We start from the raw sequence: 20891 nt of genomic DNA on the forward strand, positions 1-20891 counted from the left end.
TGTTAATTGTAAATTGTTTGCAAGAGGGGGCAATAACTAGGGATTCATTTGAGCCTCAGATAGACACAAATTAAATCTGTGGCTGTTGTGTTCGGAAACGTTTGCGTAGCAAGTGAAACCGTGTAAATTAATATGAAATATGTAAAGATTGCTGTATTTTTAAACTTCATTTGGCTTTCTGGGAGAGAAACAGGGAATCTTAGCTGAAGTTTGACCCTGTGGGGCCAGGGGAAGGGAAGGAGGTGATAGGTGCGGCTGATCAAAGGAGGCAAAGAAAGCCGTCACTCCTCTCACTTGTTGGAGGGGAGGAGAGAGGAGACATGGGAGAGGTATTTAACAGGCAGGTTCACTGCAAAGAAACCTGTGTACTCTCATATTCCAGGAACATTCTACAATAATGACCAGTTTTCCCAGACAGGTCCTGACAGAGGTTTACCTGGTCCAACCAGATATGGCAGTGAATGGCTAACCCAGCCGACTGCATCTCCAGTCATTTCTGCATGGGAAATTGAGATAAGGGTTAGGGTTAGGAGGAGCTGCCAGGGTGGGACAGAGTTATGGTTACATCAGCACGAGGGTATTAAAAGTGGGCATCAGGGTGTGGTCTTTAGTTTATGGTGATCAGAGATGGGGCGGATAGAGAGGAAGTGTGGTTTTTTGGGTCAGGGAAGCAAAGTGGATGGAGAGCAATTGATCAGAATTGATCAGAGATGGTGTTATCTGTGGAAGCTACTCTGAGGATTGCAGGGCCATGTGAGATGGGGATTTTACATAGAGAGTGAGATTAAGGCCCAGCAGGGAACTCAGAGAATTAATATGATGAATTAAGATGAAACCACCTGAAGCCAAAAGCTGAGGGAGGAAACCAATGAAGATAGCTCATTGAGAACATTGACATGAGAATCAGGATGTTAAACAAGAGGCAAGGTTTGATCAGGGATAGTCAGCATGGCTTCGTCAGAGGGAGGGCAATTTTTTGAGGAGATGACCAGATGTGTAGATGAGGGTAGTGCAGTCGATGTAGTTTAAATGGATTTCGGCAAAAGAATGGAGAATGGAGCCAACGTGAGCAGATAGAGTCATAGAGGTTTACAGCATGGAAACAGGCCCTTTGGCCCAACTTGTCCATGCCGCCCTATTTTTACCCCTAAGCTGATCCCAATTGCCCGCATTTGCCCCATATCCCTCTATACCCATCGTACCCATGCAACTGTCTAAACACTTTTTAAAAGACAAAATTGTACCTGCCTCTACTACTGCCTCTGGCAGATCGTTCCAGACACTCACCTCCCTCTGTGTGAAAAAACTGCCCCTCTGGACACTTGTATCTCTCCCCTCTCACCTTAAACCTGTGCCCTCTAGTTTTAGACTCCCCTACCTTTGGGAAAAGATATTGACTATCTAACTGATCTGTGCCCCTCATTATTTTATAGACCTCTATAAGATCACCCCTCAGCTTCCTACGCTCCAGAAAAAAAAGTCCCAGTCTATCCAGCCTCTCCTTATAACTCAAACCATCAATTCCCAGTAGTATCCAAGTAAATATTTTCTGCACTCTTACTAGTTTAATAATATCCTTTCTATAATAGAGTGACCAGAATTGCACACAGTATTCCAAGTGTGGCTTTACCAATGTCTTGTACAACTTCGACAAGACGTCCCAACACCTGTATTCAATGTTCTGATTGATAGCACTATCTCTGAACAAGACTTTCCTTCCCACCCCAACTCCTTTCCTTGTGCTTCCAAGATTGGTTCAGGTTCGTCTGCATCTGAAATGAAAAAGGCAGTGCAAATCCTCATGGTGAGCCCTTTACCATGTGCGTTTAAATACTGACTTTCACACTTCACAGCCAGACCTGTTCATACCCTCACCTGCGCTCATTCCAGCAGGGGTGATTGGATAGTGGTCCGGAATGGGACATCCCTCCCTGACTGCTGGCTGGTTTTGTCTGCCCCAGGAGCCGAGTGCAATAAGCCCAGGGCAGCTCAGCAATTGTAACTGTGATATTTCTGACCTCCTGGTCATTGAGTCTGAATAGTTGCGCTTCAGTAAACTGATTGGTGCAGTCATTGACTGAGGCTGTCAGGTACTGAACTATAGAAGCTCTGAAATGAGTCACAGATTCAATATAACAGTTGTGCAAAAATAGCTTGAATAATGATGAATGTGCTGTGAATTCTGTAATTTCACAATTACAATTGTCAATTACAGATCAAGCCCTGAACTGAAGCAGCTTTAATAATCTTTCAGGAGATTAGTTACAGGAGATAGAGGGGAAGATTGGCTCTTACCTGTTGGGATAATTGCTTGCTGGCGAGCTGATATACATCAACAATCTTTCCAGAGAGGGATTTGGCTGATTTAAACCCCTCAGAGAACAGTATGATCTCTGCGATTAGCTGGGAATCCGGCACCATCATTGCCACTGGTCGGAACAAGGATTTCAGGTTGTCTGGGAGTTCCACGCGTCCTTCATATCTAAGGCAATGAAAACAGGAGTCAGACTGATGTTAGGACCAGAAGCTACTGCTAGACTGAGTATCTGGGAGAAATGGGACTGGCAGCATCAGGCACCACCCCACTGTCAAAGAACAAAGAAAATTACAGCACAGGAACAGGCCCTTCGGCCCCTCCAAGCCTGCACCGACCATACTGCCCGACTGAGCTAAAACCCCCTACCCTTCCGGGGACCATATCCCTCTATTCCCATCCTATTCATGTATTTGTCAAGACGCCCCTTAAAAGTCACTACCGTATCCGCTTCCACCACCTCCCCCGGCAACGAGTTCCAGGCACCCACCACCCTCTGTGTAAAAAATCTGCCTCGTACATCTCCTTTAAACCTTGCCCCTCACACCTTAAACCTGTGCCCCCGAGTAATTGACTCTTCCACCCTGGGAAAAAGCTTCTGACTATCCACTCTGTCCATGCCTCTCATAATCTTGTAGATTTCTATCAGGTCGCCCCTCAACCTCCGTCGTTCCAGTGAGAACAAACCAAGTTTCTCCAACCTCTCCTCAGAGCTAATGCCCTCCATGCCAGGCAACATCCTGGTAAATCTTTTCTGTAACCTCTCCAAAGCCTCCACATCCTTCTGGTAGTGTGGCGACCAGAATTGAACACTATATTCCAAGTGCGGCCTCACTAAGGTTCGAAAAGCTGCAACATGACTTGCCAATTTTTAAACTCAATGCCCCGGCCGATGAAGGCAAGCATGCCGTATGCCTTCTTGACTACCTTCTCCACCTGCATTGCCACTTTCAGTGACCTGTGTACCTGTACACCCAGATCCCTTTGCCTATCAATACTCCTAAGGGTTCTGCCATTTACTGTATATTTCCTATATTTATTAGACCTTCCAAGATGCATTACTTCACATTTGTCTGGATTAAACTCCATCTGCCATCTCCGCCCAAGTCTCCGACCGATCTATATCCTGCTGTATTCTCTGATGGTCCTCATCACTATCCGCAAATTCACCAACCTTTGTGTTGTCCGCAAACTTACCAATCAAACCAGTTACATTTTCCTCCAAATCATTTATATATATTACAAACAGCAAAGGTCCCAGCACTGATCCCTGAGGAACACCACTTGTCACAGCCCTCCATTCAGAAACGCACTCTTCCACTGCTACCCTCTGTCTTCTGTGACCAACACAGTAAGAAGTCTCACAACACCAGGTTAAAGTCCAAAAGGTTTATTTGGTAGCAAGTACCATAAGCTTTCGGAGCGCTGCTCCTTCGTCAGATGGAGTGGAAATGTGCTCTCAAACAGTGCACAGAGAGACAACATCAAGTTACAGAATAATGATTAGAACGCGAATCCCGAAAGCCAGCCAGGTCTTAAAGGTACAGACAATGTGGGTGGAGGGAGCATTAAACACAGGTTAAAGAGATGTGTATTGTCTCCAGACAGAACAGCTAGTGAGATTCTGCAAGCCCCCACTTCTTGCCTTCAAACAACCACGCAACCTCAAACAGACCATTGTCCGCAGCAAACTACCCAGCCTTAAGAAATAGGAGAGGCACAAAATGAATATTTTTTGTCGGTATTCACACTGGAGAGGGACAGTGTTGTTGAGGGGAGTACTGAGATGCAGGCTGTTGGACTGGATGGGATTGATGTTCATAAGTAGGAGGTGTTAGCAATTCTGGAAAGGGTAAAAATAGATAAGTCCCCTGGGCCGGATGGGATTACCCTAGGATTCTCTGGGAGGCTAGAGAGGAGATTGCAGAGACTTTGGCTTTGATCTTTGTGTCGTCATTGTCTACAGGAACAGTGCCAGAAGACTGGAGGATAGCAAATGTTGTCCCCTTGTTCAAAAAGGGGATTAGGGACAACCCTGGTAATTATAGACCGGTGAGCCTTACTTCTGTTGTGGGCAAAGTATTGGAAAGGATTATAAGAGATAGGATTTATAATCACCTAGAAAGGAATAATTTGATTAAGGATAGTCAGCACGGTTTTGTGAAGGGTAGGTCGTGCCTCACAAACCTTATTGAGTTCTTTGAGAAGGTGACCAAAGAGGTGGATAAGGGTAAAGCGGTTGATGTGGTGTATATGGATTTCAGCAAAGCGTTTGATAAGGTTCCCCATGGTAAGCTTTTGCAGAAAATATGGACACATGGGATTGAGGGTGATTTAGTGGTTTGGATCAGGAATTAGCTAGCTGTAAGAAAACAAAGGGTGGTGGTTGATGGGAAACATTCATCCTGGAGTTCAGTTACTAGTGGTGTACTGCAAGGATCTGTTTTGGGGCCACTGCTGTTTGTCATTTTTATTAATGGCTTGGATGAGGGCGTGGAAGGATGGATTAGTAAATTTGCGGATGACACTAAAGTCGGTGGAGTTGTAGACAGTGCGGAGGGAAGTGGCAGGTTACAGAGGGACATAGATAAGCTGCAGAGCTGGGCTGAGAGGTGGCAAATGGAGTTTAATGCGGAAAACTGTGAGGTGATTCACTTTGGAAGGAGTAACAGGAATACAGAGTACTGGGCTAATGGTAAGATACTTGGTAGTGTGGATGAACAGAGGGATCTGGGTGTCCATGTGCACAGATCCCTGAAAGTTGGCACCCAGGTTGATAGGGTTGTTAAGAAGGCGTACGGTGTGTTAGCTTTTATTGGTAGAGGGATTGAGTTTCGGAGCCAGGAGGTCATGCTACAACTGTACAAAACTCTGGGGCGGCCGCATTTGGAGTATTGCGTACAGTTCTGGTCGCCGCATTATAGGAAAGATGTGGAAGTGTTGGAAAGGGTGCAGAGGAGATTTACCAAAATGTTGCCTGGTATGGTGGGAAAATCGTATGAGGAAAGGCTGAGGGGCTTGAGGTTGTTTTCGTTAGAGAGAAGAAGGTTAAGAGGTGACTTAATAGAGGCATACAAGATGATCAGAGGATTAGATAGGGTGGATAGTGAGAGCCTTTTTCCTCGGATGGTGTTGGCTAGCACGAGGGGACATAGCTTTAAATTGAGGGGTGATAGATATAGGACAAATGTTAGAGGTAGGTTCTTTACTCAGAGAGTAGTAAGGGCGTGGAATGCCCTGCCTGCAGCAGTGGTGGACTCGTCAACGTTGAGAGCGTTCAAGTGGTTATTGGATAAACATATGGATGATATTGGAATAGTGTAGATTAGAGGGGCTTTAGATTGGTTCCACTGGTCGGCGCAACATCGAGGGCTGAAGGGCCTGTACTGCGCTGTAATGTTCTATGTTCAGGAGAACAGTGACCACGACACCACACAACCCTGCCACAGCAACCTCTGCAAGACGTGCCGGATCATCGACACGGATGCCATCATCTCACGTGAGGACACCATCTACCAGGTACTCTTGCAACTCGGCCAACATTGTCTACCTGATACGCTGCAGGAAAGGATGTCCCGAGGCATAGTACATTGGGGAAACCATGCAGACGCTACGACAACGGATGAATGAACACCGCTCGACAATCACCAGGCAAGACTGTTCTCTTCCTGTGGGGGAGCACTTCAGCAGTCACGGGCATGCAGCCTTGGATCTTCAGGTAAGCGTTCTCCAAGGTGGCCTTCATGACACACGACAGCGCAGAGTCACTGAGCAGAAACTGATAGCCAAGTTCCGCACACATGAGGACGGCCTAAACCGGGATGTTGGATTTATGTCACATTATCAGTAACCACCACAGCTTGCCTCCTGGGCTTGCAGAATCTCACTAGCTGTTCTGTCTGGAGACAATACACATCTCTTTAACCTGTGTTTAATGCTCCCTCCACCCACATTGTCTGTACCTTTAAGACCTGGCTGGCTTTAGGGATTCGCGTTCTAATCAGTATTCTGTAACTTGATGTTGTGTCTCTGTGCACTGTTTGAGAGCACATTTCCACTCCATCTGAGGAAGGAGCAGTGCTCCGAAAGCTTATGGTATTTGCTACCAAATAAACCTGTTGGACTTTAACCTGGTGTTGTGAGACTTCTTACTGTGTTCACCCCAGTCCAACGCCGGCATCTCCACATCATGACTTCTTTGACCGAGCCAGTTTTGTATCCATCTTGCCAGCTCACCTCTGATCCCATACGACTTCACCTTCTGCACCAGTCTGCCATGAGGGACCTTGTCAAAGGCCTTACTGAAGTCCATGTAGACAACATCCACTGCCCTACCCTCATCAATCATCTTCGTCACTTCCTCGAAAAACTCGATCACGTTAGTGAGACACGACCTCCCCTTCACAAAACCATGTTGCCTCTCTCTAATACGTCCACTTATTTCCAAGTGGGAATAAATCCTGTCTCGAAGAATCTTCTCCAATAATTTCCCTACCACTGACGTAAGGCTCACCGGCCTGTAATTACCTGGATTATTCTTGCTACTCTTCTTAAACAAAGGAACAACATTGTCTATTCTCCAATCCTCTGGGACCTCCCCTGTAAGAAGTCTCACAACACCAGGTTTATTTGGTTTATTTGGTAGCAAAAGCCACTAGCTTTCGGAGCGCTGCCCCTTCGTCAGGTGAGTGGAAGTTCTATTCACAAACAGGGCATATAAAGACTTGCAAAATCTCACTAACTGTCCTGCCTGGAGACAATACACATCTCTTAAACCTGTGCTTAACGCTCTCTCCACTCACATTATCTGTACCTTTCAGACTTGATTACCTGTAAAGACTCGCATTCCAACCATTATTCTGTAAATTGAGTTTGTGTCTTTATATGCCCTGTTTGTGAACAGAACTCCCACTCACCTGAAGAAGGAGCAGCGCTCCGAAAGCTAGTGCCTTTTGCTGCCAAATAAACCTGTTGGACTTTAACCTGGTGTTGTGAAACTTCTTACTGTGTTTACCCCAGTCCAACGCCGGCATCTCCACATCATGACCTCCCCTGTAGCCAGTGAAGATGCAAAAATTTCTTTCAAGGCCCCAGCAATTTATATCCAATGGGGTAACCAAGAAGGTAGATGAGGGCAGTGCAGTTGATGTTGTCTACATGGACTTTAGCAAGGCCTTTGACAAGGTACCGCATGGTAGGTTGTTGCATAAGGTTAAATCTCACGGGATCCAGGGTGAGGTATCTAAATGGATACAAAATTGGCTTCTAGTAGTAGAGGGTTGTTTTTCAAACTGGAGGCCTGTGACCAGCAGTGTGCCTCAGGGATCAGTGCTGGGTCCACTGTTATTTGTCATTTATATTAATGATTTGGATGAGAATATAAGAGGCATGGTTAATGAGTTTGCAGATGACACTAAGATTGGTGGCATGGTGGACAGTGAAGAAAGTTATCTCCAATTGCAACGGGATCTTGATCAATTGGGGCAGTGGGCTGACGAATGGCAGACGGAGTTAAATTTAGACAAAGGAAAGGAGATGCATTTTGGTAGATTGAACCAGGGCAGAACTTACTCAGTTAATGATAGGGCGTTGGGGAGAGTTACAGAACAAAGAGATCTCGGGGTACATGCTCATAACTCCTTGAAAGTGGAGTCACAGGTGGACAGAGTGGTGAAAAAGGCATTCGGCATGCTTGGTTTCATCGGTCAGAACATTGAATACAGGAGTTGGAACGTCTTGTTGAAGTTGTACAAGACATTGGTAAGGCCACACTTGGAATACTGTGTGCAATTCTGGTCACCCTATTATAGAAAGGTTATTATTAAACTAGAAAGAGTGCAGAAAAGATTTACTAGGATGCTACCGGGACTTGATGGATTGAGTTATAAGGAGAGGCTGAATAGATTGGGACGTTTTTCTCTGGAGCGTAGGAGGCTGAGGGGTGACCTTATAGAGGTCTATAAAATAATGAGGGGCATAGACAAGGTAGATAGTCAATATCTTTTCCCAAAGGTAGGGGAGTCTAAAACTAGAGGGCATAGGTTTAAGGTGAGAGGGGAGAGATACAAAAGTGTCCAGAGGGGCAATTCTTTCACTCAGAGGGTGGTGAGTGTCTGGAACAAGCTGCCAGAGATAGTAGTAGAGGCGGGTACAATTTTGTCTTTTAAAAAGCATTTATCTGGACCCGGTTTCAACATTTAGGAAAAATAGACAGGTAGAAAAAGAAGGTGGGGTAGCTCTGTTAATAAAGGATAATATCAGGACGGTAGTGAGAGATGACATAGGCTCTAAGGAGCAGAATGTGGAATTGTTGTGGGTGGAGATAAGGAATAGTAGAGGGAAAAAGACACTGGTAGGCGTGGTCTATAGGCCCCCAAATAATAACTTAGAGGTGGGAAGGGCTATAAACAAGCAAATAATGGATGGGTGCAAAAACGGAACGGCAATAATCATGGGGGATTTTAACCTACATATTGATTGGTCGACTCAAATTGGATGTGGAGGGCTTGAGGAAGAGTTCTTAGAATGCTGTCGGGATTGTTTCATTGAACAGTATGTTACAGAACCTACGAGAGAGCGAGCTATCTTAGATCTGGTTCTGTGTAATGAGACAGGTAGAATTAAGGATCTTCTTGTGAGGGATCCTCTTGGATTGAGTGATCATAATATGGTTGAATTTCTGATACAGATGGAGGGTGAGAAAGTAGGGTCCCAAACCAGTGTCCTCTGCTTGAACAGAGGGGAGTACAATAGGATGAGGGCGGAATTGGCTAATGTAGACTGGGCGAGCAGACTGGTAGGTAGGACAGCTGAGGAACAGTGGAGGATTTTTAAGGAGATTTTTTAAAGTACTCAGCAAAAATATATTCCGGTGATAAAGAAGGACTGTAAGAAAAGGGATAACCAGACGTGGATAACGAAAGAAATAAAGGAGAGTATTAAAATAAAAACAGATGCGTACAGAGTGGCCAAAAATAGTGGAGAATTAGTGGATTGGGAAAGCTTTAAAAAACAACAAAGAATGACTAAGAAAGCGATTAAGGAAGGAAAGATAGATTATGAAACTAAATAGCTCAAAATATAAAAAATGATAGTAAAAATTTTTACAAATATATAAAAAGGAATAGAGTGGCTCAAGTGAATGTTGGACCCTTGGAGGACGAGAGGGGGGATTTAATAGTGGAAAATGAGGAAATGGCTGAGACTTTAAATAAATTCTTTGTGTTGGTCTTCACGGTGGAAGACACAAATAGTTTACCAAATATTAGAGATCGAAAGTTGGTGGGAGGTGAGGTCCTTAATACAATTACTGTTACTAAGGAGGTGGTGCTTGGTAGACTAATGGGACTGAAGGTAGACAAGTCCCCGGGCCCAGATGGAATGCATCCCAGGATACTGAAAGAAATGGCTGAGGTAATAGCAGATGCGTTAGTAGTTATTTATCAAAATTCACTGGACTCTGGGGTAGTGCCAGCTGATTGGAAAACAGCTACTGTTTCGCCGCTGTTTAAAAAAGGAAGTAGACAAAAGGTGGGTAACTACAGGCCGATTAGCTTAACGTCCGTAGTTGGGAAGATGCTGGAGTCCATCATTAAAGAGCTTGACGTCCGTGGTAGGGAAGTTGTTGGAGAGGATTCTTAGAGACAGGATGTATGTGCATTTAGAACGGAACAATCTCATTAGTGACAGACAGCATGGTTTTGTAAGAGGGAGGTCGTGCCTTACAAATTTGGTGGAGTTTTTTGAGGAAGTGACAAAAACGGTTGATGAAGGAAGGGCCGTGGATGTCGTCTATATGGATTTCAGTAAGGCATTTGACAAAGTCCCACATGGCAGGTTGGTTAAGAAGGTTAAGGCTCATGGGATACAAGGAGAAGTGGCTAGATGGGTGGAGAACTGGCTTGGCCATAGGAGACAGAGGGTAGTGGTCGAAGGGTCTTTTTCCGGCTGGAGGTCTGTGACCAGTGGTGTTCCGCAGGGCTCTGTACTAGGACCTCTGCTATTTGTGATATATATAAATGATTTGGAAGAAGGTGTAACTGGTGTAATCAGCAAGTTTGCGGATGACACGAAGATGGCTGGACTTGCGGATAGCGAAGAGCATTGTCGGGCAATACAGCAGGATATAGATAGGCTGGAAAATTGGGCGGAGAGGTGGCAGATGGAATTTAATCCAGATAAATGCGAAGTGATGCATTTTGGAAGAAATAATGTAGGGAGGAGCTATACAATAAATGGCAGAGTCATCAGGAGTATAGAAACACAGAGGGACCTAGGTGTGCAAGTCCACAAATCCTTGAAGGTGGCAACACAGGTGGAGAAGGTGGTGAAGAAGGCATATGGTATGCTTGCCTTTATAGGACGGGGTATAGAGTATAAAAGCTGGAGTCTGATGATGCAGCTGTATAGAACGCTGGTTAGGCCACATTTGGAGTACTGCGTCCAGTTCTGGTCGCCGCACTACCAGAAGGACGTGGAGGCATTGGAGAGAGTGCAGAGAAGGTTTACCAGGATGTTGCCTGGTATGGAGGGTCTTAGCTATGAGGAGAGATTGGGTAGACTGGGGTTGTTCTCCTTGGAAAGACGGAGAATGAGGGGAGATCTAATAGAGGTATACAAGATTATGAAGGGTATAGATAGGGTGAACAGTGGGAAGCTTTTTCCCAGGTCGGAGGTGACGATCACGAGGGGTCACGGGCTCAAGCTGAGAGGGGCGAAGTATAACTCAGACATCAGAGGGACGTTTTTTACACAGAGGGTGGTGGGGGCCTGGAATGCGCTGCCAAGTAGGGTGGTGGAGGCAGGCACGCTGACATCGTTTAAGACTTACCTGGATAGTCACATGAGCAGCCTGGGAATGGAGGGATACAAACGATTGGTCTAGTTGGACCAAGGAGCGGCACAGGCTTGGAGGGCCGAAGGGCCTGTTTCCTGTGCTGTACTGTTCTTTGTTCTTTGTTCTTTGAAATAGCAGAGCACCTGGATAAGAATGGTTCGATCAAGCAGACGCAGCATGGATTCATGAAGGGAAAGTCGTGTTTGACGAATTTACTGGATTTTTATGAAGATGTGACTAGTGCGGTTGACAGAGGGGAACCGGTGGATGTGGTGTTTTTAGATTTCCAGAAGGCATTCGATAAGGTGCCTCACAAAAGGTTGCTGCAGAAGATTGGGGTACACGGAGTTGGGGGTAAGGTGTTGGCGTGGATTGGGGATTGGCTATCTGACAGGAAGCAGAGAGTTGGAATAAATGGGTGCTTTGCTGGTTGGCAGTTGGTGACCAGTGGCGTGCCGCAGGGATCGGTGCTGGGGCCTCAATTGTTTACCATTTACATAGATGATCTGGAGGAGGGGACTGAGTGTAGGGTAACAAAGTTTGTGGATGACACAAAGATGAGTGGGAAAGCGGAAAGTCTGCAGAGAGATTTGGATAGGCTGAGCGAGTGGGCGAGGATCTGGCAGATGGAATATAACGTTGGCAAATGTGAGGTTATCCATTTTGGAAGAAATAATAATAAATTGGAATATTATTTAAATAGATAAAAATTACAACATGCTACTGTGCAGAGGGACCTGGGGATCCTTGTGCACGAATCGCAAAAACTCAGTTTGCAGGTGCAGCAGGTGATCAAGAAGGCGAATGGAATGTTGGCCTTTATCGCGAGGGGGATAGAATATAAAAGCAGGGAGGTCTTGCTGCAACTGTACAAGGCACTGGTGAGGCCGCAACTGGAATACTGTGTGCATTTTTGGTCCCCTTATTTGCGAAAGGATATATTGGCCTGGGAGGGAGTGCAGAGAAGGTTCACCAGGTTGATACCGGAGATGAGGGGTGTTGATTATGAGGAAAGATTGAACAGATTGGGTCTGTACTCGTTGGAGTTTAGAAGGCTGAGGGGTGATCTTATAGAGACATATAAGATAATGAAGGGGCTGGATAGGGTAGAGGTGGAGAGATTCTTTCCACTTAGAAGGGAAACCAGAACTAGAGGGCACAGCCTCAAAATAAGTGGCGGCACGGTAGCACAGTGGTTAGCACTGCTGCTTCACAGCTCCAGGGTCCTGGGTTCGATTCCCGGCTTGGGTCACTGTCTGTGTGGAGTTTGCACATTCTCCTCGTGTCTGCGTGGGTTTCCTCCGGGTGCTCCGGTTTCTTCCCACAGTCCAAAGATGTGCGGGTTAGGTTGATTGGCCATTCTAAAAATTGCCCTTAGTGTCCTGGGATGTGTAGGTTAGAGGGATTAGTGGGTAAATATGTAGGGATATAGGTGGGATTGTCGTCGGTGCAGACTCGATGGGCCGAATGGCCTCTTTCTGTACTGTAGGGTTTCTATGATTCTATGATTCAGAACAGAGTTGAGGGGGAACTTCTTCTCTCTGCCTATCAATACTCTCAAGGGTCCTGCCACCTGACGCACGCACGCTCACCGCCGCCTGACGCACGCACGCTCACCGCCGCCTGACGCACGCACGCTCACCGCCGCCTGACGCACGCACGCTCACCGCCGCCTGACGCACGCACGCACACCGCCGCGTGACGCAAGCATGCTCACCGCCGCGTGACGCACGCACACTCACCGCCGCCTGACGTACGCACGCTCACCGCCGCCTGACGCACGCACGCTCACCGCCGCGTGACGCACGCTCACCAACGCGTGACGCACGCACACTCACCGCCGCCTGATGCACACTCACCGCCGCCTGATGTACGCACGCTCACCAACGCGTGACGCACGCACACTCACTGCCGCCTGATGCATGCACACTCACCGCTGCCTGACTCACACTAACCGCTGCCTGATGCACACTCACCGCCGCCTGACGCACACTCATCGCCGCCTGACGCACACCCACCGCAGCCTGAGGCACACCGACTCACCGCCGCCTGACGCATGCACTCACTGCCGCCTGACGCACGCACACTCACCGCCGCCTGACGCACACACACTCACCGCCACCTGATGCACGCACACTCACCGCCGCCTGACGTACGCAGTCACCACCGCCTGCCGCACACTCACTGCCGCCTGACACACGCACACTCACCGCCGCCTGACGCACGCACACTCACCGCCGCCTGATGCACACACACTCTCCGCCGCCTGACGCACACACACTCACAGCCGCCTGATGCACACTCACCACCGCCTGATGCACGCACACTCACTGCCGTCTGACGCACACTCACCGCCGCCTGATGCACACTCACCTCCGCCTGATGCACGCACACTCTCCGCCACCTGACGCATGCACTCACTGCCGCCTGACGCATGCACACTCACCGCCGCCTGACGCATGCACACTCACCGCCGCCTGACGCATGCACACTCACCGCCGCCTGACGCACACACACTCACCGCCACCTGATGCACGCACACTCACCGCCGCCTGACGTACGCACAGTCACCACCGCCTGCCGCACACTCACTGCCGCTTGACACACGCACACTCACCGCCGCCTGACACACACGCACTCACCGCCGCCTGACGCACGCACACTCACCACCGCCTGGCGCACACACTCACAGCCGCCTGATGCACACTCACCGCCGCCTGATGCACGCACACTCTCCGCCACCTGACGCACACACTCACAGCCGCCTGATGCACACACACTCTCCGCCGCCTGATGCACACACACTCTCCGCCGCCTGACGCACACACTCACAGCCGCCTGATGCACACTCACCGCCGCCTGATGCACACACACTCTCCGCCGCCTGACGCACACTCACAGCCGCCTGATGCACACTCACCTCCGCCTGATGCACGCACACTCTCCGCCACCTGACGCACACACACTCACCGCCGCCTGACACACACACATTCCGCTGCCTGATGCACGCACACTCACTGCCGCCTGATGCACGCACACTCACTGCCGCCTGATGCACGCACACTCACTGCCGCCTGACGCATGCACACTCACCGCCGCCTGACACACACACATTCCGCTGCCTGATGCACGCACACTCACTGCCGCCTGATGCACGCACACTCACTGCCGCCTGATACACGCACTCACCGCCACCTGACGCACACTCACCGCCGCCTGACGCACACTCACCGCCACCTGATGCACGCAGACTCATCGCTGCCTGACACACACACACTCGCCGCCACCTGACACACACTCACCTCCGCCTGATGCAAGCACACACACCGCCGCCTGACGCACGCACTCACCGCCGCCTGATGCACACTCACCGCCGCCTGATGCACGCACTCACCGCCGCCTGATGCACACTCACCGCCGCCTGACGCACGCACTCACCGCCGCCTGATGCACACTCACCGCCGCCTGATGCACACTCACCTCCGCCTGATGCACGCACACTCGCCACCGCCTGGCGCACACACACTCACCGACGCCTGACGCATACTCACCGCCGCCTGATGCACACTCACCGCCGCCTGACATACGCACACTCACCGCCGCCTGACGCACACTCACACCCGCCTGACGCACACACACTCACCGTGGGCCTGACGCACACTCACCGTGGGCCTGACGCACACTCACCGCCGACTGACGCACGCACACTCACCGCCACCTGATGCACACTCACCGCTGCCTGACATACACACGCTCACAGCCGCCTGACGCACACTCACATCCGCCTGCTGCACATACTCACCGCAGCCTGACGCACACTCACCGCCGCCTGATGCGCGCATACTCACCACCGACTGACGCACACTCACTGCCGCCTGACGCATGCACAAAGAACAAAGAACAGTACAGCACAGGAAACAGGCCCTTCGGCCCTCCAAGCCTGTGCCGCTCCTTGGTCCAACTAGACCAATCGTTTGTATCCCTCCATTCCCAGGCTGCTCATGTGACTATCCAGGTAAGTCTTAAACGATGTCAGCGTGCCTGCCTCCACCACCCTACTTGGCAGCGCATTCCAGGCCCCCACCACCCTCTGTGTAAAAAACATCCCTCTGATATCTGAGTTATACTTCGCCCCTCTCACCTTGAGCCCGTGACCCCTCGTGATCGTCACCTCCGACCTGGGAAAAAGCTTCCCACTGTTCACCCTATCTATACCCTTCATAATCTTGTACACCTCTATTAGATCTCCCCTCATTCTCCGTCTTTCCAAGGAGAACAACCCCAGTCTACCCAATCTCTCCTCATAGCTAAGACCCTCCATACCAGGCAACATCCTGGTAAACCTTCTCTGCACTCTCTCTAACACCTCCACGTCCTTCTGGTAGTGCGGCGACCAGAACTGGACGCAGTACTCCAAATGTGGCCTAACCAGCGTTCTATACAGCTGCATCATCAGACTCCAGCTTTTATACTCTATACCCCGTCCTATAAAGGCAAGCATACCATATGCCTTCTTCACCACCTTCTCCACCTGTGTTGCCACCTTCAAGGATTTGTGGACTTGCACACCTAGGTCCCTCTGTGTTTCTATACTCCTGATGACTCTGCCATTTATTGTATAGCTCCTCCCTACATTATTTCTTCCAAAATGCATCACTTCGCATTTATCCGGATTAAACTCCATCTGCCACCTCTCCGCCCAATTTTCCAGCCTATCTATATCCTGCTGTATTGCCCGACAATGCTCTTCGCTATCCGCAAGTCCAGCCATCTTCGTGTCATCCGCAAACTTGCTGATTACACCAGTTACACCTTCTTCCAAATCATTTATATATATCACAAATAGCAGAGGTCCCAGTACAGAGCCCTGCGGAACGCCACTGGTCACAGACCTCCAGCCGGAAAAAGACCCTTCGACCACTCCCCGCCGCCTGACACACACTCACCTCCGCCTGACGCAGGCACACTCCTCGCCGCCTGGCACACACTCACCTCCACCTGACGCACGCACACTCCCCGCCGCCTGACACACACTCACCTCCGCCTGACACACACTCACCTCCGCCTGACACACACTCACCTCCGCCTGACACATGCACACTCACCGCCGCCTGATGCATGCACATTCACCGCCGCCTAACGCACACACAGTCACTGCCACCTGACGCACGCATACTCACCGCCACCTGATGCTCACACACTCACCGCCGCCTAGCACACACTCACCGCTGCCTGACGCACACTCACCGCCGCCTGACGCACGCACACTCACCGCCGCCTGACACACACTCACCGCCGCCTGACTCACGCATACTCACCGCCACCTGACGCTCACACATTCACCGCTGCCTGACACACACTCACCGCCGCCTGACGCACACTCACCACCACCTGACGCTCACACACATACCGCCGCCTGACACACACTCACCGCCGCCTGATGCACACTCACCGCCGCCTGACGCACACTCACCGCCGCCTGATGCACGGACATTCACCGTCGCCTGGCGCACACACACATTCCGCCGCCTGACGCACACTCACCGCCGCCTGACGCACGCACACTCATTGCCGCCTGACGCATGCACACGCACTGCCGCCTGACACACACACATTCCGCTGCCTGACGCACACTCACCACGGGCCTGACGCATGCACACTCACTGCCATCTGACGCACGCACACTCACCGCTGCCTGACGCACGCACACTCCCCGCCGCCTGACGCACGCACACTCCCCGCCGCCTGACACACACTCACCGCCGCCTGACGCATGCACACTCACCGCCGCCTGATGCATGCACACTCACCGCCGCCTGACACACACTCACCGCCGCCTGACGCACACTCACCACCGCCTGACGCACACTCACTGCCACCTGACGCTCACACACTCACCGCCGCCTGACGCACACTCACCGCTGCCTGACGCACACTCACCACCGCCTGACGCACACTCACCACCGCCTGACGCTCACACACTCACCGCCGCCTGACGCACACTCACCGCCGCCTGATGCACACTCACCACCGCCTGATGCACGGACATTCACCGCCGCCTGGCGCACACACACATTCCGCCGCCTGACGCACACTCACCGCCGCCTGACGCACGCACACTCACCGCCGCCTGACACACTCACATTCCGCTGCCTGACGCACACTCACCGCCGCCTGACGCATGCACTCACTGCCGCCTGATGCACACTCACTGCCGCCTGACGCACGCTCACTCACCACCGCCTGACGCACACACACCACCACCTGATGCATGCACACTCACTGCTGCCTGACGCACGCACACTCACCGCCGCCTGACGCACGCACACTCACCGCCGCCTGGCGCACACACACTCACCTCCGCCTGACGCACACTCACCTCCGCCTGACGCCCACTGACCGCCGCCTGATGCACGCACACTCACCGCCGCCTGATGCACACTCACCGCCGCCTGACATACACACACTCACCGCCGCCTGACGCACATTCACACTAGCCTGACGCACGCACACTCACTGCGGGCCTGACACACACTCACCGCCGCCTGACGCACGCACACACACCGCCACCTGACGCACACTCACCGCCGCCTGACATACACACACTCACCACTGCCTGACGCACACTCACATCCGCCTGACGCACGCACATTCACCGTGGCCTGACGCACACTCACCGCCGCCTGACGCACACACACTCACCGCTGCCTGACGCACACTCACTGCCGCCTGACGCACGCACACTCATCGCCGCCTGACACACACTCACCGCCGCCTGACGCATGCACACTCACCGCCGCCTGATGCATGCACACTCACCGCCGCCTGACACACACTCACCGCCGCCTGACGCACACTCACCACCGCCTGACGCACACTCACTGCCACCTGACGCTCACACACTCACCGCCGCCTGACGCACTCACCGCTGCCTGACGCACACTCACCACCGCCTGACGCACACTCACCACCGCCTGACGCTCACACACTCACCGCCGCCTGACGCACACTCACCGCCGCCTGATGCACACTCACCACCGCCTGATGCACGGACATTCACCGCCTGGCGCACACACACATTCCGCCGCCTGACGCACACTCACCGCCGCCTGACGCACGCACACTCACCGCCGCCTGACACACTCACATTCCGCTGCCTGACGCACACTCACCGCCGCCTGACGCATGCACTCACTGCCGCCTGATGCACACTCACTGCCGCCTGACGCACGCTCACTCACCACCGCCTGACGCACACACACCACCACCTGATGCATGCACACTCACTGCTGCCTGACGCACGCACACTCACCGCCGCCTGACGCACGCACACTCACCGCCGCCTGGCGCACACACACTCACCTCCGCCTGACGCACACTCACCTCCGCCTGACGCCCACTGACCGCCGCCTGATGCACGCACACTCACCGCCGCCTGATGCACACTCACCGCCGCCTGACATACACACACTCACCGCCGCCTGACGCACATTCACACTAGCCTGACGCACGCACACTCACTGCGGGCCTGACACACACTCACCGCCGCCTGACGCACGCACACACACCGCCACCTGACGCACACTCACCGCCGCCTGACATACACACACTCACCACTGCCTGACGCACACTCACATCCGCCTGACGCACGCACATTCACCGTGGCCTGACGCACACTCACCGCCGCCTGACGCACACACACTCACCGCTGCCTGACGCACACTCACTGCCGCCTGACGCACGCACACTCATCGCCACCTGGCACACACTCACCGCCGCCTGACGCACGCACACTCACCGCCGCCTGATGCACGCACACTCACCGCCGTCTGACACACACTCATCGCCGCCTGACGCACACTCACCGCCGCCTGACGCATGGACATTCACCGCCGCCTGGCGCACACACACATTCCGCCGCCTGACGCACACTCACCGCCGCCTGACGCACGCACTCATTGCCGCCTGACGCATGCACACTCACTGCCGCCTGACACACACACATTCCGCTGCCTGACGCACACTCACCGCTGCCTGACACATGCACACTCACTGCCGCCTGATGCACACTCACTGCCGCCTGATGCACACTCACTGCCGCCTGACGCACACACACTCACCGCCGCCTGACGCACACACACTCACCGCCGCCTGACGCACACACACTCTCTGCTGCCTGACGCATGCACACTCCCCGCCGCCTGACACACACTCACCACCGCCTGACGCACACACACTCACCGCCGCCTGACGCACGCACACTCACCGATGCCTGACGCACGCACACTGACCGCCGCCTGACGCATGCATACTCACCACCGCCTGACGCACGCACACTCACCGCCGCCTGACGCACGCACTCTCACCGCCGCCTCACGCATGCACGCATTCACCGCCGCCTGACACGTGGACACTCACCGCCGCCTGATGCACGCACACTCACCGCCGCCTGACACACGCACACACACCGCCGCCTGACACAAACTCACTGCCCCCTGATGCACGCACACTCACCGCCGCCTGACGAACGCACACTCACCGCCGCCTGACACACACTCACTGCCGCCTGATGCACGCATACTCACCGCCGCCTGACGAACGCACACTCACCGCCGCCTGGCACACGCACACTCACCGCCGCCTGACATACACTTTAATTCCAGGGCAATGTGGTATACGTCTGTGCGTCAGGACTCCCACAAGGTCCTTCTGCACATCTCCAATCACATGTCCAGTCTTCACCAAACCAGAGACCTGAAAATGCGGCTCTATATTGTTCTGTGACTGAAACCACTTAATAGCTCATGTCACCTCATAGACCTTTCAACTGATAGGTCATTAAATTCTAATCTTGCGCAAGTCACAGTGTGGGGTAAATAAACTGTCTGCTGTCGGATGGAATTAGAAAAAATGCACTTTGCAGAGTTAATCCTTGGTGTAAGCCAAGCAGAAATGACAGAGGGTTATTATCGGGGCAGGAGCTGACATCAATGCTGGAATTCATCAGCTGAGGAAAAGAAAGAAGTTGAAGCTTGAGGAATATCTACATTAATACTGGCAGCTATAAACGAAAAATACACTAAACCCTGGGACTGGAAACATCAAAGATTTCCTAGTTGAGCAACACTTGGAGATTAGAGTTTAATGTCGGTCACACAGCCGACCCAAGGAGCCGAAGGAGGAGACAGACTAACAACGTTGGCCTTTTGTGACATTTCTTCAAAGCAGAGCGGAGGGAGAGATGACCCCTTCACACTGCCACTTAGCTTTAGTGTCTGATCTTTATACACAGAGTGTATCCAGAGGCTGGTATGGGGCCCAGTGTTGATTCACCCCCACAGAGGGCAGACAGGATTGATATGCCACTCAGATCTGTCAATACCCTGGCACTTTAAACTGACAACTCTGAACAGGAATGTGACATCTTTTAGAACAAAAGGTCATGTCTCAGGAAGTGGAATTATTATTAATCACATATACCAGATGTTTGTGATTTTTGCAGTCTTTGGACATCATCATTCTCACCTTTACTTAGGTCCCAATTTCTCTTCTGATTCTCATTCTCTCTCTCGCCTCCTTCACTATTGTCACCCTCCCCTTTCATTTCTCTCCCTCCATCTTCCTATTCCTCTTTGCTACATGTTTGTTTCTTTCCTGAATTCTCCTCTTTCATTTCTTTCTCTCCCCCTTCATCTTGTTTCTCTCCCCTCCTCTGCCATGTTTTTCCCTCTCTCCTGTTTC

The 20891-nt window shown here is 51.7% G+C and overlaps 1 protein-coding gene across 1 annotated transcript in view; it reads right to left on the reverse strand.

Annotated features, from left to right (window-relative positions):
* Positions 1-20891, reverse strand: part of LOC144493937 (dynein axonemal heavy chain 6-like) — an 814395-nt gene that overhangs the window by 582007 nt on the left and 211497 nt on the right. Inside the window, exon 26 of the mRNA XM_078213513.1 lies at positions 2296-2482. Coding sequence (XP_078069639.1) covers positions 2296-2482 — 187 coding nt within the window. The remainder of the gene's footprint in view (positions 1-2295; positions 2483-20891) is intronic.

Source organism: Mustelus asterias, chromosome 5 (genome assembly GCF_964213995.1).
Source record: "Mustelus asterias chromosome 5, sMusAst1.hap1.1, whole genome shotgun sequence".
NCBI classification, from domain to species: Eukaryota; Metazoa; Chordata; class Chondrichthyes; order Carcharhiniformes; family Triakidae; genus Mustelus; species Mustelus asterias.